Source organism: Corvus moneduloides, chromosome 9 (assembly GCF_009650955.1).
Source record: "Corvus moneduloides isolate bCorMon1 chromosome 9, bCorMon1.pri, whole genome shotgun sequence".
NCBI classification, from domain to species: Eukaryota; Metazoa; Chordata; class Aves; order Passeriformes; family Corvidae; genus Corvus; species Corvus moneduloides.
Window position 1 is genome coordinate 9,668,575 of NC_045484.1, and position 26,982 is coordinate 9,695,556.

The 26,982-nt window shown below is 38.2% G+C and overlaps 1 protein-coding gene across 4 annotated transcripts in view; it reads left to right on the forward strand.

Moving 5' to 3' along the window:
* The window catches only part of PTPRC (protein tyrosine phosphatase receptor type C), a 61,304-nt gene extending 38,619 nt beyond the window's left edge, over window positions 1–22,685 (forward strand). For all 4 annotated transcript variants that reach the window (XM_032118120.1, XM_032118121.1, XM_032118123.1 and 1 more), the window contains 24 exons: window positions 361–489; window positions 1,304–1,456; window positions 2,102–2,236; window positions 3,415–3,573; window positions 5,996–6,192; window positions 7,861–7,921; window positions 8,617–8,725; window positions 10,283–10,314; window positions 11,440–11,555; window positions 12,095–12,185; window positions 12,282–12,358; window positions 12,588–12,624; window positions 13,058–13,155; window positions 14,007–14,132; window positions 15,585–15,742; window positions 16,217–16,352; window positions 16,904–17,053; window positions 17,490–17,580; window positions 17,908–18,041; window positions 18,886–19,020; window positions 19,345–19,467; window positions 19,895–20,073; window positions 20,750–20,885; window positions 21,431–22,685. In XM_032118120.1, coding sequence (XP_031974011.1) covers window positions 361–489; window positions 1,304–1,456; window positions 2,102–2,236; window positions 3,415–3,573; window positions 5,996–6,192; window positions 7,861–7,921; window positions 8,617–8,725; window positions 10,283–10,314; window positions 11,440–11,555; window positions 12,095–12,185; window positions 12,282–12,358; window positions 12,588–12,624; window positions 13,058–13,155; window positions 14,007–14,132; window positions 15,585–15,742; window positions 16,217–16,352; window positions 16,904–17,053; window positions 17,490–17,580; window positions 17,908–18,041; window positions 18,886–19,020; window positions 19,345–19,467; window positions 19,895–20,073; window positions 20,750–20,885; window positions 21,431–21,703 — 3,035 coding nt within the window. In that variant the 3' untranslated portion in view covers window positions 21,704–22,685. The remainder of the gene's footprint in view (window positions 1–360; window positions 490–1,303; window positions 1,457–2,101; window positions 2,237–3,414; window positions 3,574–5,995; window positions 6,193–7,860; window positions 7,922–8,616; window positions 8,726–10,282; window positions 10,315–11,439; window positions 11,556–12,094; window positions 12,186–12,281; window positions 12,359–12,587; window positions 12,625–13,057; window positions 13,156–14,006; window positions 14,133–15,584; window positions 15,743–16,216; window positions 16,353–16,903; window positions 17,054–17,489; window positions 17,581–17,907; window positions 18,042–18,885; window positions 19,021–19,344; window positions 19,468–19,894; window positions 20,074–20,749; window positions 20,886–21,430) is intronic.
* The last annotated feature ends 4,297 nt before the right edge of the window (window positions 22,686–26,982 follow it).

Genomic DNA, 26,982 nt, shown 5'->3' on the forward strand with positions numbered 1-26,982 from the left:
TATTTTCTCAAAGAATAATGTAAACAAACTGTAATTTTTTCATTGTAAAGAAAAAAGGGAACTTTAACTGCATGTGCCATATGCAGTGTGGTAAACAATAGCAAGAGCAGCCACCACTTCAAAGTCGGTGTTTATGCTGAAGTCTGGACTAAAACTTTATTATTTGAATACCTGTGGGTCTTTATCTCGTGAAGGCTTTTTCAATTTTTACTTTCCATTTCTTATTAAATTCTTTGTATATTATTCTATGCCGATTGTATCTTCATATTGCAGAAGAGGTCAAAAACCATTAAACAAACTGTTATTTAAAGACTCAATATAGCCAATGTCACAATGATGTATAATATTCTTCCTTTTCAGTCGTCAATAAACCTCTTGTAGTCACGGACGTAACCAACAAATCTGCCAGGTTATGTCGGAATAGCTCACTGGCCTGTGCTAATGTGACTGTTACCTGCAACGGGACATCACCTCTAAAGGAGCCTGACAGTGGGTTATTTATTTATTTATCTTCTAAAGTATTGTTGATGTTGTCTTTTGGTGAGAGACTGGCAGATTTAAATTAATTGTGCCAGTCTGAGGGAAGGGTAGTTCAGAATCCCTGGGATCACCAGCTGAGGGACTACCATCCCCACAGAGTGCAGATCTGGGAACCGAGACCTCTTTTGCTGAGTTTACCAGCTTCACAAATTGCAGACTTCTGGAGATTTTGAGGTCCTGTTTGATTTTCTGAAGGGGAGCTGAGCACTTTGGAAATGCTGCAGTCTGCAGCTCTGCTATGAGCTGACCCTTCATAGGCTGCCTGGGCCACTGGCGGTACAGGCTCCTGGACGGTGCAAGGCCAGGCTCTCTGCTCTCAGAGCCAGCCATCCTGAGGACATGATGGCTCAAAGGCACCTAGTGATAGGGCAAATACGAATGCTGAATGTTCTTATGTGTCCCAGAAAATGGGTAATGAACACCTGGAGATTTCCTGCTTCAGGGAGCTGAAGAGCTACGAAGCCATTCCAGGGTTCTGCCACACTCCCCATGACATGTTCTGATTTCTGTAGGAAAGCTGTTTCCTTAGAAAGTCAAATCATATGACCTTTACTGATGAAAATTAAAGATCTATGCAAACTAAGTGTGTAAGAACCTAAAATCTAGTCAGAATAATCAGGTATACATTTTTCTGTTTGGAATATTATGGTAGTTTATTACAAATTATATTGAATAAGTATGGTAGAGAAAATCCTGTTTGAAATAGTGCCACATACTTTTGGAGTTGTGAAATATATTGATAAAACTCTTCTTGTGTCTACAGATTCACAGCCTACACACTCAGGATGTAAACATTTAACTTGTGAAGAACTGAAAAATTTATCACCCTCCCATGAGTACTCCTGCATTGGATTCATACGTTTTAATGAAAGGGATGTTGTCAACCAAAGCTTCTCCATAAAAACAGACTATGACAGTAAGTGTAATGCTTACTTTTGCTTTACATTCCACATATTTCTGGAAACCCCTGCTATGAACCCCATTATCTGTGTTTCCTGGGGCCATCTTCAATGGCCAATTCAAGATACACTTTGAGCAGCATTCTCAGCCATACTCAGGTTCTCCTTCAGCTCTTCCTTCCTGGTCTCCTGCCCTTGTGGTTGTTCTTTGATTGCAGTCACCCTCTCAGTCTTCCAGTCTAAAGCCTTTCTTTCCTTTTATCAGAGACTGTGATAACTTTTTGTTGTTTTTTTGGAGGCTGAGAACATGGTCAACTACAAGGAATTTTGAATGAAGACACACACAAAAAACGTGCAGATCTAGTCTGAAACAAGTTTCAAACTCTTGATTTGAAGAGTGGACAATTTTAGTAAAATGTGATGTTGCTGTAGTCACCTTGTCCTGAATTAATTAATTATGAAATTACTGTAATATGATGCTTTTACATATACTCAGTTTATACTTATGTATAATTTCCTGAAGTACAGTAGAAAAAAATATTACATGTTGTTGGTATCTTGCTTTAGTGTCAGATGAAATTTAATTTAACTAAAGTAGGTAAAAAGAGGAATACTTGCATTTTCATTTATTGTTAATTATTGTTATTTTTCTTTTACAACAGTTCCAAAAGCACCACAACACCTTAAAGTAATGGATATAAATACCACAAGTGTAACAGTTACATGGATGAAACCTGAGAACAATTCAAATGGTCCCATAGATGGCTACTTCGTGAAATTCATCGTGGAAGGCCAAAGTAAGTATATTCACTATTAAATAATTCATTGAATGTATGTAATTACAGAGCACCAAGCATAATGCACTGTCAAGTCCTATTGGAATTTCTTAACACTGCAATTTTTTTTTTTTTTAAACAAACATTTAAATTTCTTTCCTTTGAGGTTGTTCCAGTTGAACTTTCAGTTGAGATTATTCAGTTTACCATGTCAGGACATGACCCTGTCACTGTTCAGTTGGCATAAACATATGGCAGTTAGACATAAAAATGTTTAGATAGGTATAGCCAGGGGATTGTCTTCTGCTAAATGGCCACTCCTGTCAGATATGCTGGTCTAGGCCACCTTACATTTCAATGAATAAATTTGTATCCATTGCACTGGGATCATGTTCTCCAGATGCAAGCTTTTCTTCAAAACAAGGAATGGACAATGAGGTTTTTAAAATCAAGAGCCTGATAATAATAAATATGTACCAGGTTTAAGCTAGACCTGGTTTGATTCACCCTTTAGGCTTAATTCAGCCTTTCTGTTCACGTACTGCAGGTTATGTAAACCTGTGCTGCCACAGGAACCAAAGGCTGTCATGCTCCTGTGACCCCTGATACAAATAATCTCTCCCATTCTCCAATCCCCAAATTTGACCACAACCCAAAGGGGTGGCAGCTTCATGAGCCAGTGTCTGTGATTGGTTTGACTTGGCCAGTGTAGGAGACCGAGACGGTGATGTGTGGGTGCAGGGAGGCCACATCGGAAGCAGGTAGAAGGAAACATGGAAAGGCCATGGCTCTCCCAGTTCCCCAAGCCACCAAAGCCCCAGCTGCATGGTGGGCAGTAGGTTTGCTCATGTTGCTTCTCATGCAATTCCTTTCTGTCCTGTTTGCCACTCCTGAAAGCAGGACCACCACAACGTCTCTGGCATCATACCAGGATAGACATGCTCAGTCTGCAGAGTGATATCTTCCTACTTAGCCCTGCCCAAGCTGAATGCACTTTATATATATAAATACTCTCTATATATTTATATATTTACTCCTCTTCCTGAGCATTCACTTAGCATTAGTAAGCAAAGCAAAGCAACCAAGTTAAAAATAGAATTACACATAACTGTGGTTTCAGGTAGCTCTGATAAAGTGTAAGAGTTCTTGTCCTCCTAATATAGATTTCATTAATTTCATTAATTAATTTCATTTTTCAGATGTTCATGAAAACAGAATCCAAACAACTTCCTATACTTTCAGTGAATTTGAACCTTATACCACTGCTTCTGTATCTGTGACTACATATACAACCAACAAACGCAATGAAACCCTTCGTGGTGGATGTGTAAGCACAAACTTCACAACAAAAGCAAAAGGTAAATCTCTCATTTGCAAACTGTTATGACCTAGGCTGATATAACACAAAGAATATGTACTTCCCTAGTGTAGTTCATTATATTTTATACATGGTATTACTATTAGCCAAGAAAGTGCTTAAAATAATTGTTTTGACATTCATATGTGTCCCTTTTAAAATTACTTAATGTTGAACTATTTTTTCATTATGCACTTGGTATTCATATTTTTCTTATAGATACATAATTTCTAAAAAAATAATATTAATTTGAAATTTTCGTTAAGGTTTTAGGAACCATTATGTCCCAATGTAAAGAACAGATTCAAATTAAACAAAAAGAGAATAAAAATATTTGCTTTTTTCTTTGTGGCGTGAAAGTTACAAAGACGTGCAGACTCTACCTTCTGTTCTGTAGTTACCTGTTTGCTTGAAGCAGACCCAGGCTACACCAACACTGAGGTCTATAATGGATGCCAGTTAGTTTGGATGTGGCTGTACACAGCTTCCAACACTGGGTTACAGACATGCCAACCCTTGTGCTGACAGAAAGGTGTGTGCATCTTTCTGGGGCTATCCTTTCAAATGTATAGTTTGAAGTATACAAGGATCAGAATTGTCACCTGAAGCCCCATGAAAAAAATTAAAAAGCTGATTAATATGTTGATAAATGTGAACAGTTTGATCTGAGACTTAACTTTTACAGAAATTTAAATATGGCTTTAATTTTTAGGCAGCCCTAATTTGAGCATGATCATGATTCTTTCTATGAAAATGTAGTTTGAGCATATTATCTTTTGAAGCCCCCACTTTCTGGGTTCCACTCATATCTTAATAATTCAGGTGAAGATTAAAGTCTACGATATAAGTTTATGGGTGTGAAAACAACGTCATTTCTCTTATTTTTTTGAGAAAATAATGAGTTGCTTCATGAATTAATGGTATTAGAACTTCTCCAGCTGTCACAACAGCTGATAACAGGTCACACAGGAAATGGAAGAGTTTTATGCCTTCTTACTGAAGGATGTATCAGTAGAACACAAGTCCTTGGAAGTAGGAAAACCCTTACATTTTATAAAAGAGGTTTTCATCTTCAACAAACACATTGCCTCCAGAAATGTTCACGTTCTCCTTTTCACAGCTCTTTCAGCAGCACGTGGAATATGAATCTAACAGATCTGCCCTGTGGATAAAAATGATCAGATATGTTGTAACCTCACACTCAGCCAAGTCAAATATCCTGCCACTCCCCACATGGGATATTTGATCTGCTCATAAAGCCTCACAGGTCGTAGCTCTTCACATAAAGAAAAAAGAAGATGCCTTTTTTCTTTTTTTATATGCTGGTTTGCAAGTTAACATGATTTTGAAGAAAAATTTCATGGCGGTGTTGATGCCTTAGGTTTTAACTTTTATATTTTTCAAATCCTGTACTGCCTAGTGTGTAACTCTGAAGTTTCTTGTGGCCTGTTGGCTGCTGTTCTCTCATGCTGGTTAGACATAACAAGCCACTCTAGGTTTGCTCTCCAAGGACACCTTATTGTCCCAGGCCCCAGAATATGTAAACTAAAGCCTTTCAAGAGGAGGGCAAACTTGGAGTAGTTACATCATTAACTGGGGTTGTAATTGGAGAATTGACATGCAAATGGACAAAAGTGTGAAGAGCTCATGACCCAGGGTCCACCTTGGGTGTAGCCTTTTGACTGCCCAGGGTGTACCTTTGAAGGCCCTTCAAATACATACCTACCTTTATTCCCTTATTCTTGTCTAGTCTCTATTTTTAGGTGGCCATCTCCAGGCATCAGTGTTCTACTGAAATGTGGCTAATGGGGTTGCCTTACAGAGGCTGCCTGATTTAGTTTCTGATAGGTTTTATCAGCTCTCAGTGAAAGGCCCCTCAGCTGTGCTCCTCAGTCTGAAGCCTGCAACATTTGCTGCAACAAAAATGAAGTTTGAAACCACAGATTAGACTTAACAGATTCTCTATCATTAAAAAGTTTTTGTGGCTTTAGGCCAGACTTAAGGGACATTGTGCCAAATATTAAAATACACTAGTGACTCCTGGTAGAAAATTAATTTACAGTAGTTTTGAAATGAATATTCACATGGAGAACTCTTTTTTTCTCCTGTCTTGTCTGTTGCCCAGTGTTCCTCAAAAGAGAAAGTGATCTCAGATGTAAGAGAGAGATTTGGCATCATACTATTTTTTCAGTCTGACTCTCAGTAGAGCCTTTTCAGTTCCACTTCACATCTTTTCCAGCTTAGATAAGCCTATGATTAGGTCAAAATTGATTTTACTTATCTTCTAAATTGGGACTGAAATCTTTAAGGAAGAAAATATATGAAGTTATTGACAGAAGATAGGAAACAGACATGAGCACATAGAGCTGTTGGGTTTCAAATGATGAGAATAGAGCAAGTAACCCTTTTTTTTTTGTCTACAGCACCACAAGAAGTGACTGATGTTAAAAAAACATTGACAGCTGATAATGCTGTCCAGATTACGTGCAAAAAGCAAAAAGTGTTTGGGCCACGTACAGAATTTATACTGATTTGGGAGAATGATGGAAAAAGTGAAAACAAAAGCAAGTGTGAATTTAAAAAGGAAAATCTCTTGTACTTAACAAACTATAAATTTAAGGTAAGTTAGCTTATTGTATTAAAAAATAGAAAATATTGCTGTATTTTCAATGTTTAAGCATATTATACTAATTTTAGGAAAAAAAGGCAAATATGGTGGCAGAGGAGTCAATCTATGAATCTGTAGGCTTCAGGTGTAAATAAGTAGCTATTATTTTGGAACTACAATCCATATGTGCCTAACCTATCAAGCAATCCCTTGTGTGCTATTCCACATAGGTTCTGACAGCAAGAAAAATGCAAGTGGAATAGCCTGTTTGTACTTGGCTCAGAGAGAAATTTGGGGGATCGATAAGATTAAAATAGTTTCTTGAGCTTGATTGATATTTTAGTTTTTAAAACATATTCCATTTAATGAATGAAGATTTTTGATTCTTCAGGGACTAATTGGTGTAAAGCAGTTCAGATCCTTTTGCATGTCCTTACATCAGCCTCTTACAAGCCAGTCCTTGTTTCTATACAAAATATATCATCCTCTGTTTACAAGTTTCACTTTCCTGAAGGCTTCCTGCAATTTTCTCTTCACCCTTTTGGGGTTGCCTGCAAGACCAATGATCTTGTGTGATTCTCTTAATAAGGCCAGTGGAAATATTTTTTATATCCTGATAGCTCCTCTCAGTAAAGTTTAGGCAAGAAAGTAACCAGTAAGGATGGAGTTCTCCTACTTTTAGGAAGCAGTTTCATTTATTTATTTCCCACAGTCTTTTCCTCCTTTTCTCTTTTTAGTTGCAGAAATGCAGTGTCAGACGACTTGAGTAGTCTCAGTTTTATTTCAGGATTTTGTATTTTCCCAACAGATTCTGCTCAGAGAGCTCTGTATTTGGAAAATAAAGATGAGGTCCTGTAGGAGGAAAAGATCCTTGCATTGTCCCAGTAGCACAGGATCTTTGTACCATTTAAAGTTTTTGTCCACCACTTTCAGTGAGCAGTTTTCCTTACAGAAGGAATTTGCTTCTGCACCTCTAAATCCTGGCTTCTGCTTTGCACTTATTTTGCTCAATTCTTACCCAAAAAACCAGAGAAAGCCTAATGGCCGTAGCTGGTAATGAAAGGACTCTGATCAAGTTCTAGAAGACTCAAGAGGAAAAAAAGCCCAGTGTGAAGTATTTGATTGCAAGCTGTCTTTTAGATCTGATAGGAATTTCTATTCAGGAAATTTAAAATGTTGAATAAATGTTAAATATATGACAAAACATAAACACAGCAAAACAAAGTTAGTATTTTAACACCATTTAAAGTACCCAAAAGTTAATTATGCAAGAAAATGGTTTATTTAATTAAACTTCTATTAATTACCTCCCATACAGAAACTTGTACTAAAACCATCAAATTCAGTTGACTATTTGTATATTTACTGTTGAGGAAAGATAAAATTGATTTTGAGATGCATCTGATTTTTATTTTGTAAAATGTGTTTCCTATTTTTCGAAATTTTTTTTCCTGTCATCCCTATATTTTTGGATCTCGATCTTGCTGTAACTTGGGTAGAAACCTGAGTTGCACCATAAATGGCAATACAGAGATTGACAGCAGGTACTGCTGTCAGTGAGGTTGTCAATAGATGGATGATTTTCGAATATCCATTGTGCTGTGTTTTTAAAGAATTTTATGCAGAAATTTTTACTTGTCATGTCTTAGCATCTCTATTATTGTCATCCACTGCATGCAGATCTTCGTGAATAATGGACAATTTGATGGGATACCAGTAGTGGGGAGTATAAAAACCAGATGTAAGTAAATATGTACAGTATCTTTACCTTCATATTTAGCATAATATAAATAATGTAAATTGCAAATTCGGTTAAATTGCTCCTAATTAAAAATCCAAACTGCCTGTTTTATAGTTAATATTTGATCTGCATTTGAAAAATATTATCCCCTCTCAGTATTAATGTAACAGATCCTATTGAAAAGTCATTAATCATAATTCAGAATTATTACACAGCTGTGGTTTCTTCAGGAAACATTTGAATGCAACTAGAAATTAATTTCTCTAACTTATATTATTCACTTCAGGATTATTTCTCCTGTGTTCAGATCCTGCATTTCAGGAGCTGAACATCTGCGACTTGGCAGAGGTTCCCAATTCCCAGATCAGGAGCAACTGAGAGCTGCACTGCTCAGGTGTACAGGTCACACAAAAGCAGGAGACAAGCACAGTAATGCTGAACCAGTGAGTTGTAGCATTTTGACAGGTGGACTTGGAGAACTTGTTTAAGGGAAAGTTTTCTTAATGAGAACATAAAATTCCCTCCTCTACTTTGGCATAGTAAGCTTAAACTGAACACTTAAAAATAACAGTTTGGTTTTTTCTCAAAAAAACCCCTCAAACTAAAAATTGATGAGCCCTGGTTCTAGGGAGTATACAGATTTCTTTTTTTAAAGTAATTTTAAAATAATACATGTATTCTTTTTCTGTTGATAGATAATTCTAGAGCCTTGATTATATTCTTGGCATTCTTGATCATTGTGACTTCAATTGCTTTACTACTGGTTCTGTACAAAATCTATGATCTTCACCAAAAAAAGCTTAGGTAAGCTTCATGTTTGTCTCCCTCTCTTCCATAAATGGTGGGGGGGGGAGACTTCTGGTTTTTCCACAAGATTTCACAGTGGGTAGTGGCAAAATGTTACAAGTTTGATGATTCATTAATACTGGAAAAAGATAACCTTTTACCTTTAAATCCTTTTAAAAGAAACTAATTTTTTGGTGTTTGTCTAATAAAACAAATATAATGAAATAGATTTAAAAATCTCTCTGCTCTACCCTTGTTCAAGGCACAGAACAAAATGACTTTTCCCTAGTTTTGTGAAAAATGTTCTGAAATATCTGGAAAATATTTCCTTCATTATTTAAATCAAAAATACTGAAAAAAATCCACATTTTCTTGTAACCCTTTTGAATGTTTGTTCACCCAGAACAATATCTCGGAGAGGTGTTGTTTATTACAGTAATTTCTCGATGGCAACGAAGCAGTTGTGTAGGACAGAGGATGGCAATAGAAGGATGGCCATTGCCTTCCCTGATGCCTGTGCCACCTACCTGCAAAGCCAGGCTGACTGCTGCTCTCCTGAGGGGGCACAGGCTGCTGGGAGAGACACAGGAGTTTGGGAAATTTCTTCTGAAACCTCTCAACCCTCTGGCAACAACAGAACTTGGTGACTCCCCTTCCCTACTCTTCCCCTTAGGGGGACAGGGAGCTGCTCTTGCTCAGATGCAAACTTTTATGTTTAGGGAAGCCAAACTAATTTCTGCTTGTACAGCTCCAGAGAGTCTGACTTGTTATTGGCTACTTAGCATTTAAACTTAATTTCATTATATTTTATGTGTTAGTTTTCTGTCACTAGCAAGAGAAGTGAAGATGGTGTGAGCAGTCACTCCAGTGAAGAAATTAAATATATGTTTGTTGTAGGCGAGATGGGCAAAATCATGCAAGCAGTAAAGCTTTTTGCTCTCCACCTTGTTTCTCTGTTGTGACTGCTGGACTCTGCCTAGCAGGCTGCTGCTCCCTGAGAGCTCAGCCAGGTTTCCTAGGGCCATGCGAGCAGTCGCATCCCAGAGTCCATTTGGGACAGCCCCGCGAGCTGGCTCCGGCAGCCAGCAGCGTTACAGGGCAGGGGGGGTAAAGAAGGCAGAGAAGGGTCTCTCATGAGGGTTTGAGATGGCTTTAATCACATCCTGTCCCCACGACGTTCAGAGGCAGAGAGACAACGAGGTCTGGGTGCGGGGTGGTTTTGTCAGGGGCCCAAGGGCAGTCCCTGGGTGGGGCTGGGGCACAGGAGCAAATAGGGGGAAACCGAGGGAGTGCCCAGGGCTAGGAAGGGAACAGGGGGAACATATGAAATAGGAAAAGCGATGGATTAGCAGATCACCACATTTCTCCACCTCACGGCAGGAGGGTGGGAGGACAAGGATCCCAACCACCTCTGCATAATCCCAGGTATAGCACTCTTGTTTCAAAGACAGCTTGTAATGCAGGCTGCTAGCTAACAACAGCCCTGGTGTTCTCATACAAAACTGATTTTATTTAACTTATTATCATGTATATCTTACTGGTCAAAGCATTTACAGATGCTTCTGCTTCTTACAGCAATTCTTCTGAAGGCGTGAACCTTGTTGCAGGTGAGTATCTTTGTATATTTAGCAAGTGGAAATAAAATTAGTCTCAGGTCTTGCTGTCACCTTTGGATTGTTTGCATTCTAGGTTACATACATAGATTACAGATATCAACACAATAACACCCTATTTGGAGGGAAAAATACGTCAGTAAATACACAGAAGTATGTGTACTTGAATGAACTGAAAGTTCATCAATGTCTGAAAAATTCTTAATTATTTCATTGCAAACCAAATTTTAGTTATCCCAGACACGTTTGTGATGTTTAACACTGATAATAAGTCCAGAATAAAATCCATCTTAAAACAAAATTTCCCTTTTCTGTGCACCTTTTCAAAACAAGAGATTGAACATTAGTCAGTTGTTTTTTACTGAAAACTTTTGAAGGCTTTCAAATCCCTAAGACTGAAACTGAAAATTTTGTGCAACTTTTTGCACAAGATTTCAAAGCCTGTGAAAACAGGATCAGTCAGTACCAGAAGGCTTCAAGACAAAAATAATTTAGAACACTAAAACTCACAGAAACTAACTACATTAAATGGGAAGTAATACTGTGTTGAAACTCAAATCCATTTACTTAGATTCATGGTTATTAATGTAAATGTAAATGAAAAATTAATCTGTGTCTAGTAAGAGGTGTTAAAACTTGTTCAACTGTTATTTTATCATTCAAGATCATATTACAGATTATTGCAACTCAAAACATAAATTGGAGAAAATTTGTAAAGTTAGGCAATACGTGTTGTTATATTTTAATCACTGACAATAACTGATCAGTACTGAAGCAGAAGGTGAGGCCATGTCACTGCTGTGGGCATTGGGGCAGTTGCTGTTTCCTGAACGTGACTGTCACCACATTGTACAAAAGCAGTTAATGTGGTGTCCCTGCATGTAGCCTCCGGAGGTGTCTCCAGTCAGGCAGTAGAGCTGGAAAAGTTCTCTTATTCCCACAGCCTGTTTGCTCGCAGCTGGCTCAGGCAACACCAGTTTTATAAAACAAAAATACACCAAGTTAAAATAAAGAGTTTGGTCCTTTTGTTAATTTATCTGGGAGTTTTAGAATCACATTTACTGGAGTGTAATGTACATTTTCATCATCAGTAACAATAAATGCTTGGCTTATTTACAGTTAAAGATGATGACAAGCAACTTCTCAACATAGAGCCAATACCCTCAGAGCTATTGCTGGACGCATACAAGAGGAAGATTGCAGATGAAGGAAGGCTTTTCTTGGAAGAATTTCAGGTTTGCCCTTTGCTCAAAATATACCACGGCTTTTTATCCCGGTGGTTGGAAGAAGTCTATTCAGGAGCATGTTTGAAGTATATCTACTAGTCAGAAATAAATAACTAAATAATCTAGAAAATTGAGTGAATTCTCATCTAAGGTCAAATATGCCTCAGTTAATTTTGCTACCAATCTCTCCTCATTGTAAGATGACAATAATTTTTTTCCTGAAGGTGTTCTTCAGCAAAAGTATAAAGAACACATTCTAAATATTTCTCATTCTAAAGTACCTTTTAATACATATTTTTTAAACTTTGTCTTACTGCATAGCCATGGGGATATAAATAATATGTAATTCTGGAGTTATATATTATCTACATTAGGGAGAAGAATTTTTTTAACTTTAGATATAAGAAATATAGGAAGTAATATTGTATGAAATAGAATGTTACCTTCCAGATTCAGTAATACAAAATTATTTCCATATGCATTTGACTGTAAGTAAAAGATATTTTAAATTGAGGCTTAACTAATAAAATAAATTTTATATTTTACAGAGTATTCCCAGAGTTTTCAGTAAATTTGCTATAAAGGAGGCCAAAAAGAGCCATAATCAGAACAAAAACCGTTACATTGATATTCTTCCATGTGAGTATCTGTAATAATTTTGACATGTTTTATAAATGTTTGATTTCTCACTGCCTTGAGATAACATAATTATTTTGGTTTAAATTATTTAAACAGACGACCATAACCGTGTTGAGCTCTCAGAGATGCCAGGAGATCCAGGATCAGACTATATCAATGCAAGTTATATTGATGTGAGTAACTTTTACTTAAAAAAAGGTCTTAGATGTTGTGTGGGAAATCCTGTAGTCTGTGCTTTTAAAGCATCAACACCTTTGAGGATTTCCATTGGAATTGTTTTCAACTTTGTAATGTATTTAGTATCATTGAACTGTTGCATACTGAATTTATTTTTAAAGTTGCAAATCTTTTAGATTGTTCATGCTTTCTTCCTAAAAGTTAATAACAATGTACTTTTTACAGGGCTTCAAAGAACCAAGAAAATACATTGCTGCACAAGGTAATTTATAACCTTAAAAGAATATGCTTTCTTTAGTCACCCATTTTCGGCAGACTATTGAAATCCTATTAGTAAGCTTAAAGGAAAAATGAAAATCTGACCTTTTGAAATTTAATATGACAAAGTTGTCAATGTGTTTTTGCTTAGGGAATTTTGTGAAGATTAATCGTGGTACTTCAAAGGCAGGTTTTTCATCTTGTATAATTTTGCACCAAAAGTTTTCAGATTTCATAGCTATGCACTACAGATACAGATGAGACTTTTAAACTGTTGTAGCCTGATGACAGCAGCCATAATGAAATCAAGTGTGTGGCTGTTATTTGCGTGATCTCTGGTTAACTCTTCAGACTGCATGGCTAAGCATGTCAAGCAGGCAGGGTTTTTCTTCATGTGGCTGCACTCCGAAAAGGTCCCTTAAATTATCTCCTTCTAGGCCCCAAGGATGAAACCACAGATGATTTCTGGAGAATGATCTGGGAACAGAAGGCAACAATTATTGTCATGGTGACTCGTTGTGAGGAAGGAAAGAGGGTGAGAAATATCCATCTTTCCCTCCTTCTATCTTTCCATCCATCTTTTTCCTGAAAACAGAGTGGATTGCTGTGCTGAATTACATAGTCTTCTTAGTACTTTTTTTCATTCTTTGCTGTTCTCTCATTGTGGCAGAACCTGTGTTGGAAAGCATGCTAAAACATTGTTGCCTTACGAATTATCAGTCTTATCAGAAAATATCACTTTAGACACAGCTGTAAGTAGCAGAGGGTGAGCTTCCAAAGTACAGCTAATTAATCCAGAAAAGGGCTCAAGGTACAACTGTATCTCCTCATAGACTTGTCAGAAAGGGTATGGTTTCTATTTTTCTTCTGTCTATTCTGGTATCCTGGCAGAGTCTTCAGTAGATCCTAGAAAGAATATTTTTCCTCTGTTGCCTTTATTTAAGCGGAAGGTTGGATGCTTCTGGCCTGCTTTTGTTCCTTATTCCAGGTACAGCAGGAAGAAAGGGAACTGCTGTTTTAGCTGCATTTAAAGATGTTGACAGTCAAGATGATGTTATAGGCAGGCAGGAGCAGCAGCCCTCATTGACTGAAAAAGAAGCCACGAAAGTAGCTGCAAACATTTCTACAGCCATCAGGCAACAGCAGCTGTCACAGTTCATTGTTTCAACTAGTGCACAGGATATTTTTTTTCCCCCTCTTTACATCTGAAACTAAATTCCATGGCCATGAATTTCAGGTCAGAGGCCTGAGTTGTTAGATATTTGGAATTGAGAAGTTGGAAAAGCTATACTGAGTTGCCATCTACTTTAAATTAGGCTTTTTTCTAGCTCTCAGCTCTCTACCACTTTGCTGTTGTGCTGCTGACTTAACGTCATCTCTTCATAGAACAAATGTGCCCAGTACTGGCCATCAATGGAGAATGGAACTGCAACGTATGGGGACATCATTGTAAAGATCAATGAAAGTAAAACATGTCCAGACTATGTTATTCAGAAACTGCACATCACAAATGTAAGTTGACTCAAAAGTGTGAGACTGACTGGAACTGGAGTGTCTATTTGGAGTCTGCATTTTAAGAAAGAAGAGTCAGCTATTAATGGAAGATGCTCTGCTGTCTTTCCTAAGCATGATATAGCTTAAGGGAAAACTTAGATGTAGGTGTCCTTCCTTGCAAAGTTGGATATATATTTCCCAACTTCAAAAGGTATTTTTCCTTAATACATTTAAATTTCCTTAAATTTTCCTTTGATACATTTAAAATTAAATTTCCTTAAATTTTCCTTTAATACATTTAAAATTAAACTATTAATACCTTGACAAGTGGTAAAAAATTAGTAAATACGCTGTGGTTTCCTTATGTATTTAGTTTGTTCTTGAGAACAAAAAAGTTGCTGGTTTGTGCGTATCCCAGTATAACCTTCTGCAACTAAAATCAGTGTGACTCATAGATAACCATTATCTGCCCTCGTGATAATTGTGCCGTGGGACAATTACAAATCCTGGTAATCTCAAGTGCATTTATAAATGTATTTTAAAATCACTATTTAGATATTTTTAGGGTCATCAAGTCTGGTTAATTGCTCTCTTTCACATATCTGAAGTCACATTAGTTGCCCTATGTAATTGAGAACAAAATTTGCCATCAAAGGCTAAATTCTCACCTCAGGCCCTTTGCAAAAATACTTCAATGATGATAAATGGAGCCTAAGTCTTAGCTAAAAAGCCTTCAGACTCAAAGTGTAAATCTGCTGACAGATCTTCAGCAAAGCAACAGAATCCATCCATCTTACCCATTATTACAGTTGGAAATTCCTATTCTGCTGTCTCATATTGCATTAAAATTTATTCAGAAAGTGGTCGGATTAAAAGAAAGTTGTAGCTTCATGTGGTCAGTGAGTAGATCAGGATGTTAAGAATTAACTATTTACCAGGACATTGCTCTGTCGCTTGAAGACTGACTTTAGAAATGAGAGATTGCAGTGGGTTGAGGGCTGATATTTTTCGAGCTGTCTGCTTTTTGTTCAGCTGACATCATATCAGTAAAGATAAAATGGATATTGGTTGTGGAATTTAAGAGTGATTCCCTGGAAGAAAGTGAAGACTTCTGCATTTGTGGTAGAGTAGTGATGTATAATTACTGAAACAATGGCAATTACTGAAACAACTGGATAATTCAACTCTTGAGTAAGAATTTGGGCATTAATTACTAGGATGTGCCTGTACAACCATACTAAATATGGCCAGTAAAAGCATGTCATTGAGGTGTTTTTCTCATTTGGTTTTATAATCAGGGTTGTCAAACCTTAGGTCCTCCCTTTTAGTCTAGCATCAACATACCAAATTCAACTCAAGACTTCACATGCTTTGAGCTTTAATCTAGTCACTTCTACTTAAGTATACATATATATACATATATTCATGTATATATAGATTGATATGTGTTAAAAACAACACTTTTTCTAGGGAAGAGAAAGGACAGCTGGAAGAGATGTCACTCATATCCAGTTTACAAGCTGGCCAGACCATGGAGTCCCTGAGGATCCGCATCTTCTTCTCAAACTCCGACGCAGAGTTAATGCTCTCAGCAACTTTTTTAGTGGTCCGATCGTGGTTCATTGCAGGTAAATATATATTATTCTTTAAAAAATTTGGTAATGTAAATGACTGAAATGAAGCTATTCAGAAAAGGGAGCTGGCAAAAGTGTTTGTCTGATCCCAGATTTTGTGACTTGAACACTTGAAAATGAGGCAGCCAAAGATACACAAGGCCTGTTTTCTGGAGGATATGAAGGAAATTCAGGTTGATAAAACCTGAGGATACACAGACTTTTGAAAAACAGCCAGATAAATGTGGGGCTGCTCTGGCTATAAGCACCATATTTGGCCGTGTTGGCCTTGCTTTCACTAAAAGATACTAAAAATGCAAACTCATCATTGTTTGTGTTGCCAATAAATTTACAGCAAGAAGTGTTTTCAGTTACTTTGAATCCTGTTGTTACACTTTTCCAGTTTCACTCTCTTGTGACTGCTCCCCTCAGAGTGGGAGTGGGAGCTGCCGTTCCCTGTTGATAACCAAATCCCTTTGCACTTTGCAGTGCCGGTGTTGGGCGCACCGGGACATACATAGGGATTGACGCCATGTTGGAGGGGCTGGATGCAGAAGGCAGAGTGGATGTTTATGGCTACATTGTGAAGCTGCGTCGGCAGCGATGCCTCATGGTCCAAGTAGAGGTATGTCCCTGAAACTCCTGTCACTTACAGCTCTCCTTCACTAGGGCTTCAGCAGTATTTCTCACAAGTGCACTGCTCAGTTCAGTTGAAGCTGTTCTTAGAAAATATAGGTCTGAAAAGTATTAAGAGGGAGAAGAACTTCCAACATAATTTTTCAATTTTAGAAACTTCAACTTTTTAAGTTTAGACTTTAGAAGAGGAAGCCAAGGAGAACAGCTTTCTGGCTTACAATTCACAAGTGCAAAATTGAGCTTGCAGAGTCAAACTTGATTTAAAAAATTCTAAAATGCATCTGCCTAAGTGCAATTTTCATTTGAGTTGAGTACAAAAAAAGTTATGGACTGATGCAATACATGTTTTTAACTTATTTCAGCATTTTACAGTTTTAACACTTGTATTTAAGACCTGTTTAATGTTAATGCTTAATATTATTAACACTAATGCTGATATCATGGGAGTAATAGCTTCTTATAATGGTTTTAAAAAGTGTTATGGTTTTCTTTTACTCTTTAATAATGTCATGTTTAAAATCTTCAAATGGCAAACACCAGTCACAGTACATCCTTATTCATCAAGCACTGGTGGAATACAATCAGTATGGAGAAACGGAGGTCAGTCTCTCAGAGCTGCATTCCTGCCTTAATGGTCTGAAAAGAAAAGACCACCCGAATGAGCCTTCTCCACTGGAGGCAGAGTTCCAGGTAAATAAGCCTTGCATTTCAGTTGCCCTAACTTCCCACTTGTATTAGAAAATGCCTTGCACAATAGTCATGAGATAGAGATACCAGAGGTAATAGATCATTTAGATGATATTTTATTTCTCTGACACAGAAAGTTTCTTTACCTTCATGAAATAATCTGTATATGAATGAAGTTTTATTTCTGCTTTGGTGTTAATATTTTTAAGAAAGATGGAGCTCACAGAATTATTACTTGTGTCTGTGTTCATGGTTTCCTGTGCCATTGTGCGTGGGTAGCAGGCATTTTTAAACTGTAGTTCAATGTGACCAAAGTTTAAAGAACTGAAGTAAGGAGTGAGGCACTGTGAGATGAAGACTGGGTGTGAGTGTCCTGAGGAGATGATGATCTCAGGAATGATTTTAATCAAGCATAATACCAAACATCCTCTTTCTTCAGCGATTGCCATCCTATAAGGGGTGGCGGACGCAGAACACTGGGAATCGGGAGGAAAATAAAAGCAAAAATAGGAACGCCAACATAATTCCTTGTAAGTATTTTCCATTGCCTTATTTTATCCCACCTTGCCTTATTTCATCTGTTATCTTCTAGTAGAAAAATTTTGAAAAAATGGGCAAATCACCTTAAAGGGTAGTATTTGATTAGTATTCTCAACACTGTAAAATCAGAAATTTCTCATCGTGATTAAAAAAAAGAGATGAGTTTTTACCAATGTGAATTATTGGGAGTGTTTATTTCAAGCAAGGTGACCTTGGTTCTGCAGTCTGTTGTGAAAGGACTGGCCTTTTCCATTCCCTCCCCCCTCCACAAATGCAGGGGGCCGTGTGCTGTGACGGTGACACTTTGTCTCACACAGATGACTTTAACCGAGTGCCCATCAGGCATGAACATGATTGCAGTAAGGAGAGTGAGCATGATTCAGATGAGTCTTCGGATGAGGACAGCGACTGTGAGGAATCCAGCAAGTACATCAATGCTTCCTTCATAACTGTATGTATTTAGAGGATCCACTATAGGCATTTCGCAATCTTTCAGCTAAAACTCTTTTTCTCTTGTTGGCATCACAATAGAAAAGAATTTAGTTGAATAAGGGGGAAGGATCTGATGGTTGATTGGCAAATCCATCTATGTTTAAAACCATTAGCCTTCAGACTGGCCTCATGATAACATGTATTTCTATCAGTGGGCATCTGTCTACAGGTTAAACCAGATAAATATTTTCCCTGTTAGTGAAATGTGAGTATAGTTATTCACATGGACCAAACCCTACCACTGAAAATCGGAGCAAACAGTTTTTTGGTATCATTATATATCCAAAGAAGAAAAACAGTTATTGGTCACAAATGAAGTAACTGATTTTAATGGAATTACTAGCTAAGTTCCATTTATCTGAATCCTTTGAAATGCTGCACAGTTAGGATACTTACTCAGGGTAAATGTATCTTTATTTTTAGGAAGCTCAGTGTGAACTGACTGGTGCACCAACTTTGTGTGGTATAAACACAATTTCTTAGTGGTAAAACTAAATAGCTGTGTAGAACAGAAAGTTTTACCCCTTAAAAATACGGTTTGCGAAAAATGGCAGGGTGAGGTCTCACCCACTGCAGCACATTGTTGTCAGTCTGAAGTGATATTTTTCTTGGGAGGATTGAGTTTAATGTTATTTGGGTAGTAGAATTCCTTTAAGACCATTACCTACTGTGATAGGCATGTTTTCCATGTAAACAAAATGCTTTGTTAATTTATTCCATGGGGTATTCCTTAAATGACAATGAGTTCTATTGTTTGACAATCACATTTTGGATGAATTGAAGGAAAAAAAATTCTTTTATAGGGTTACTGGGGTCCAAAAGCCATGATTGCAACACAGGGACCGCTGCAGGAAACTATCTCTGACTTCTGGCACATGGTGTTCCAAAGAAAAGTCAAAGTCATTGTTATGCTGACAGAGCTGAAGGAAGGAGATCAGGTGAGGGTATTGTCTGCACACTGACATACTGAGTATCCTCTATGTGCAAAAAAAACATTGCACTGCGCTCTCTCATTCCCTCACTCCACTTAAGAGTTTTCCATAGCATAAGGAATTTGCATTTCCAATGTATTTTGCTCTATGATTTACCTACTTAATTTACTCTCTAATGAATTTTTGATGGAAAAGTGTGTGATGCTATATTTTAAACTACAGTGGAATTCCTCCTACTTTAAAGTTACTAAAATCTGTAAGTGCACATGGAAGGCAAAATCAAAGGAGATTTGAATGGTAATCACTGACTTGCACTTTTATCCATTTTAGGAACTCTGTGCACAGTACTGGGGAGAAGGAAAGCAAATATATGATGGCTTAGAAGTTCAAATGGCAGATGTCAACTCTGGTCCTAGCTATACCATACGTGCATTTGATGTTACACATCTGAAGGTAAAAGTTTTTTTTGCTAATTCCAAAAGGAGGTTTTCAAGAAGATTTTAAATTTAAAAACAAATTTATAAATTTAGCCTCAAAAAAGAGAAGAGACAGTTCCCACTGCAGTTACCTCCTGCTCTAAGAAATGGAAATATTTTTCTCTTCCAGACCAGCAGTCAGTCATGAGAAATGCTAAATTATCTCAAGTTTTCTATTTAGTGAGTTGCTGAGATGGTGGGAGGGGAGTCTCAGGAGATCAGCTGTCTTTTGTACTTTGAACAAAGCTTGGATGTGTACCTCCCTCATATTCATGAGGTAGAACTATCACCCTGCAGTTCCTCAGGAATATAATTCTTCCTTTGTAAATCAGCAGCAATAGAGTTACTATGTGAATCCATATTTTATCCTGAGCATTAACTACATCTCCACTGCTGTTTTCCAGACAAAAGAAACTCAGAAGGTGTATCAGTATCAGTACTGTAAATGGAGTGGCTGTGATGTTCCAGAAACCCCCAAAGATTTAGTCAGCATGATTGTCAACATTAAACAAAAGCTTCCAGCCAGACCAGCCACTGAGGACAACAGGAGAACCCGCAGTGTCCCACTCCTTGTCCACTGCTGGTAGGTCTGAGTTCAGCACACATATTCACCTAGCTCTAAGTTCTGGGTATACATAGCAACCATAATTTTGGGATGCCTGTCTTTTCTCACAAGCCTTTCCATGTGTCTGGAGACTCAACTCCCCCTAGAAGATTCCTTGAATTGCTCAATCTTAACCTTTTGAACTGTAGTGATGAAAAGCAAGCACACTTCTCTTGGGCAAGTGTTGGCACAGAGCAGGTGCTATGAGCAGCTGCTCTTGGCTGGTGCACCTATTTTGTGGGGAAATGCTAGGTCAGAGTGCACTTTCAGGATACACTAGTGAACATCCTGTAGAGTTTTTAGGATCATCTCTTGCTCTAGTATAAAAGTTCACTTTTCTAGGACTGTTTTAGGGAATAGCCTTGCATGCCATCTAAACCAGAAGATAATCCTGCTAACAATAGTTGAGACTGCAAGTCTGACATTTTGAATTTCTCTCTTCCCCTTAAGTGATACTTGAGATCCAGGTACTCTCTAGAAAAACTATGTCCAGTGTGAGTCCTACACATATAATTAATTGTGACAATTTCAGTTCAGTAAAAAATGCTTTGGAAATGTAAATGAGTATAAAGGCTTTAAAACATACCTAACATTTAGTCAGAAGACTTCTGATTTTACATTGTAAATTTACGTGTACATTTTACACATCTTCTAGTGATGGATCACAGCAGACTGGTGTATTTTGTGCTTTAATGACCCTCTTGGAAAGTGCAGAAATAGAAGAAGTAATAGATGTTTTCCAAGTCGTAAAATCTCTTCGTCGCACCAGGCTGGGAATGGTCTCCACCTTTGTAAGTAAATCTTATGAATTAAAAGAAAAAAAGATGAGGTTACTTATCAAGGACACTAATATCCTCATAACCTTGGGCATAATTTCTGTATAGGGAGCACACTCACCAGCATTTGGGCATTGGTCTTAGCTGATAGGAATGAAGGAGTCTGAGATGTCCAGAGCTTCAATTCTGTACCACCTTTGGAAAAGGGTGAATAGTATAAAACTACAAATTGTGTAAATTGCTGTTCCTGCAGCTGGTTCATGATGTACGGGCAGTGTCCCTTCTGCAGTTGGGAGATTAACTCCATTTGCAGGCTGGCAGCCACTGAGTGTTTTGTTTCTGTCACTCCAGAGGAACTGTCTCTGTGTCATATTCACATGAAGTCAGAATAAACCATAGGAGCAGCACTCTCTATGCCAAAAACTGTGGAAGCTGCTTCATATGCAGTCTTGCTTGTCCAACTACATGCTACATGCCTAAAATTTAAGAGAACAGGGAAAGAATGGATTAATTCTTGGGCTCTGAGCATTCCATTCACACTACTTCTCTTTATTTTTAAGGAACATTACCAGTTTCTGTATGACACCATTGCCAGTACCTACCCTGCACAGAATGGACAAATAAAGAAGAACAGCCAGCAGGAAGATAAAGTTGAATTTTGCAGTGAAGCAGGAAAATCAAATCAGGAAGCTGATTTGATCACAACTGGTCTTGCCACACCACTGCCAGAGGAAAAGGAGCCACCTGAAACATGTGATGATTCTAAGGCTGCAGATAGCACTAAGGGAACAGAAAGCTCTACAAATGGCCCCACAACTCCAGTTCTATCTTAGAGCTAGACTAAAAAAAAAGTGCTTTTTCACATGCAAAAAATCTTAAGTAAAAGAAGAGGTATAAGATTTCTTCCTCTTCCCACTTTTTTTTTTTTTGGAAAATGTTTAGTTATTTCAGTTTTTGAAAGGTACAAATTTAAAGGAATACTTGAAACTTGTAGAGAGTGACAAAGAACTGTGGCAGTTTAATTTTTGTGTAGATTAGCATTTAATACTTTTCCAGAAACCTTTTCACTATTTTTATACTTTGCCTTTTAAAAATGTGTACAGTGTAATGCTATGCCGAGCAGTGCGAAGGAAAATTTTTTATTTCTGTAACGAGGGAAAAAGCAACTCAGAACAAGATTATTGTGTTGCAAGAACAGGTCTGTCCTCAAAACTACTAGCAAGTAAGTGAACCTATAGGTAAGCATATACTCTAGTATTTCAGGAGTAATGAGAGCATTAATAATACTCTTGGGACTTGTGGCACTTTGACAGTTTTAAGACCTTATCGTTTACATCATGTGGCAATTCCAAAGAATTCGGATTTACAAAGAGCGTGTAAATCCTCCCATATCAGTGTGGAATAGCAATTTTTGCATTTTTCTGACTGTCCTCAAGGTGTCCTTATTGCTCCACATATATTAATCTGATATTCCAGAGTTAGACTACTATAGGAGTTTGGAGAGCGGATTTGAATCATTGCAACAGTTTTGATGGAAAACACATCCTGTTACTCTTAGAGCTTAAAGAACTGAGCGCTTGCACATTTCATATGCTTACTTTTATTTAAAGGACTACTTCCATAATGCCTCCAACCTTTTTTCAGAATTGGAAAATACTTTGATAATTTTCCTCAAAACTTGTAGATTTTAATTGGTACAGGATTTTTTTTTTCATAATGATGTTTTGTATGTTGCAATTATTATATTTTTACTATTTCTTGCTGGATTTTAGCCTACTGTTTTTAGAACAAATAAAAAAGATAATTAATAGTTGACAAGGTGAAAATGATTTTGTTATCTAGTACTATGGAAACTGATCATTTACTTCTAAAGGTATAAAAGCTTGCACTGTCCCGTACACGGATAAAATTTACAAATGTCGGTAGGAAAACACATAATTTAATTCTTCTAAAACTGTGTGTGTACCCAGGTAAGTGTCATGACTCTCTCAGAACACAGGAAAGAGGCTTCATTTTATTTTGCTTGAAGCCATTAAAGGAACAGTCACACAACAGATTCAGTGCTCCAAGTTTATCACTGCTTATTCCTAATTTCTCATTGCAAAACACAATTGAAAATACTTAGAGAGCTGTCTAAACAACATGTACAGTCACACTTGGTTAAAACCCTAATTTAATTGTACCATTAGCCTAGATCAAATACTTCATTTACAATTATCAGCTCAGACAAGTGCTTGCTGGCAGTCTTGCTTCAGAAAGTGTCAGCAAGCAGACACAGAGCAGGGGGATTCCGCTTGGCTGTCAGCTAAACTCCCTTTTCAATAAGGACTTGTGTTAGGTGATAAACTAGCAAAGCTGAAGGGGGTCATCTGTGGAGGGAAAGCTCTAGGGACTACATGGGAAGGTAATTTAAAAGATATTGTAGGCCCAAAATCTGTTCGCTGGTTTTAAAGGAACTAAAAACAAAATTGCAAATTTAGCATACCTTGAAGATTAAAAGTATAAAGAACCTTGGATGCAGATTAGTTCACTGGTGTTCACTGCATGTCAGAGAACAATAAATTTATTTTCTTTCTTTTAAGATTTGCCAACTGTAAAGGCTCTCTAGCTAGTTCAGGTAGTAAAATAAAGAGGTGAGCGCTGCTGTCTAATCTAAGGCTGTGGAGACAGAGACTAGTCACACTTTTACGAATAACTGAAAGTGTTTCCCAAATCAAAAATTACACCAAACTTTTCTTGTTTTAAATCTGAGGACACTCATATACTTCAATTCCTTGAAAAAAGGTTCCTATGGTTTTTAAGCTCCTGCAGCACCTAGGCTGTAAAAACTGTGCGTGTTTTTGATTTGTTTAATTATTTTCTAGAATGATTTCTGTGGTCTTTTGCTGGTATTTTTTAAAGAGAAGAATGCCAAGTTAACTCTTGATTTGTGCATGTACTTTGAAAGAGAAGTCCTTAACTATGTTAAATTTTGCTTCATGCACATTTTCATTATTAGAGAAATGGAGCTTTACACTGAAACTGCCATCATGTGCCTGGTGTGAACCACTTTTGCAGTAAATTTCTTTACAGTCACAAGGAGGTAAACTGAGCTCTTGACTTTTAATTATTTTCAAATTAAAGAACATATTGTAGAATTAAACCTCATTAAATCCCAGTATGATTGAAGGAGGCTGTCTTAACATAGTTTAGAAGTTCTGGTTGCTTCCAACAATTCTCCATGTGTGTGCCAGGGATGCTTTGTTGCCTTCTCTTTTGTCCATTTCTTTCCAAACATCCATGAGGTGGTGACACAGAGCTTGTAGAAGGTGCTCCTTATGCTGGATGCTCCAGCCACTTGCCTTACTCACTTTTAGGATTAATTTCAGGTTCCCCAGGAACACGGTGAAACATTTTACAGGTGAGACACGAAGCCCAAGCTAGTAAGCTTTGCTAGGAACTGCTTTGGCTCTGTCAGGGCAAGAACAATAGTGTAGCACACTGGAGACTTGGGATAGCCTGAAAGTTGAGAAACAGTCTCAAAGTCAGATGAAAAATGTTTATCTCATGAAGTACAGCTAAACCACAGAAAGCCTGCTAACCACTGACTCAAGCTGAGAGAGCCACTCTTGGAGCATGGTTTAGAATCTGAAGTCCAGGATAAAAACAACTAAGCAACAGATGAGCTGAGAGAGGACTTTGAGCAACAAATGAAGGTAATCAAGTGTTCATGTGACTGGAGTGACTGGATTTCTCCCACAATTTTCTGGGTAGATGCTGACATAAAGGCGGGTATGTAAAAATTACAATGCTGTGTTAGTGGAATCCAGTGTGGGAAGATGGGGGAGAGGAAGAACCCCAGAGTCTACCCAAGATTCTGCTCAGTCAGGTAACTGCAGTGAGGAATGGACTGTGCATGTTTGCTTTTGTTTAGTTTTTTCCTGTTTCTCATGCTCTGTAATGAGCAAGGCAGTTATATTAAAACATTTTCAGAGGCTGCACAATCCCACAAAACAGGGCCAGCATGCAGAACTCTGGCGGTCAGGGTTCCAGGAGATGGCAAAAGCCCTGCTGCTCTCCCACACCCCAGCTCCCACTGCTGGGTTTCTGCTCTTGCAGGGTATGTTTGTGCCTGCTCCTTTCCCACCCACATGTGCAGCCAGTGTCCATGAACTCACCCTCTCCACTTCTGAGCCAGCCAGTGCTGCTGGAGCACATGCTCCAGTGGCACTGAGCTCACTCCCACTGGGAAAGGAAGGGCATTCTGCTCCTTGCTCTGAATGGACAGGCTGAGGGGAGCTGGTGGCCACATGCAGGAGCCAAGGGTCTGGACAGCCCTGGAGGGTCCCCACCTGTCCCACCCCTCTGCTCCCTGTTACCCTGAGGACACTTCCTGTGCAGGAGGGCTGCTGGGGCAGTGAGGCAGGCAGTGAGTTCTGGGTTTTGCTGCAAATCAGGAAAGCTGGGTGAAATCTGGTAGGAGAGGCACAAATTGTGCTGGGGAGTGGGTCTGAGCCACAGGAAGTGCTGGGGCTAAGAGTTACAGAGGGAAGAAAAATGCTACCATCATGAGCTGTTTGTTTGTGTGAGGCAGCAAAGAAAGTAAAGTGAGTAGCGGCTCCAAGACAGGTGTTTCATTAAGCAAGAAATTGTATGCTTTATTTAACATTCCTCAGAAAAACTCTCCAGTAGCAATGCTTATCTCTTTGACAAGGCATCTTGCTTTTGTAAAGGCCCAGGGGTTTTTTGACATGGTACATTCTACAGATTGCCTCTAAAAGAATATCAGAAATTCCCGGATGGCTCTACACAGCTGTACCGCAGCTACTTTTCCATACATAAAGCAACTGTTTTCCAAGGACCAACATGCTGGTTTTAGACTAGGGAGAGCTACAGCAGAAAAGGAAGTTTCAGTTACAGAATACAGAACATTTCTATATACATCAGCTCTGCTTCAGAAAAACCTCAAGTCTTCTGATAAATATCATCCAATTATTTGACAGGTACAGCAACAGAGAAAAGTTTTATACAAAAGCTTTCTAAGTCAATCTGTCTTTTCAATGCAAAAGAAAGAAAAGTGACTACAAAAGTACCATGCAAGTTTATGCTCAAAGATCTTTCTAGTGATAAAAAAATTATTAGGAAGGATAGTACAAGTTATAATAAAATATTACTCTCATTATTTTAGCTTTAAATAGTTACGTCCTCAGACTCAGGATTGCCAGCATCAGCAATGCATAATGTTACTAAAATTTTTAAAATTAAGGTAATAAACCTTTTTCAGAGGAATAGGTATAGATCTATTTACAGCTGGGGTGTCTCTTCAATCCCACATCTGTGCCGTGCCATGGCTGGCAGTGCTAATGTAGTCATAAGTGTGACTGTCTGACACACAGAGGGAAAAATAAAAGGAAGTTTATTTTGGATCAGTTTCAGCACTCAGTTTCAAATTTTTGCATTTTGAGATGAACCCTCCTGATAGCCTGACCTTGCCTGGCAGTCAGCTGGGAGCCAGAGCTCACACATGTCAGTGCTCCAGAGAGTCCTTGGGGAGGCCCTTGTGTATTTTCAGAGCTTCCCGGCAGGCTGTGCTGAAATTCTTCAAACGCCTTTTGCTCACTTCTGAGCCTCCTGCAGTGCATCCAGCTTGCTCCACTTCAGTAACAGGGAGCCATTTGAGGTAATGGAGATGGCATTTGTTTATGCAGCATTGCAGAGATTGTGTCTCCCCAGAACCAAGTTCTAGTTCAGACGCAGAGCATGTGTGTGCGTGTGTGTGCACATGCATCGCTCATTGCCTCAAGTGTGAGATTCCACTCCCAGCCAGAAATTCATGAGCTGATGATTTGGCAGCTGCTTGGCTTAAAGAAAGGAAAATAGGAGAAACAGGGATGACATGGTGGGGCTGTACTAGCTTTTTTTGTGGGGCAGTGCAGCTGGTGGTCTTTATAATAGTGGTTTTCAGGATGAATTTGCAAAAAATCAATTATAGGTGAGGTGCAGGAGACTGCATGGCTACTGAGCACTGGTGTTGTCACAGTCTAAATCAGCACTGGCATCAGTAGTTACCAAATATGTATTTGTCAGCTCTCCTGATGTTGCAATGGAAGTCAGTGTGCGTGTTCTTCAACTG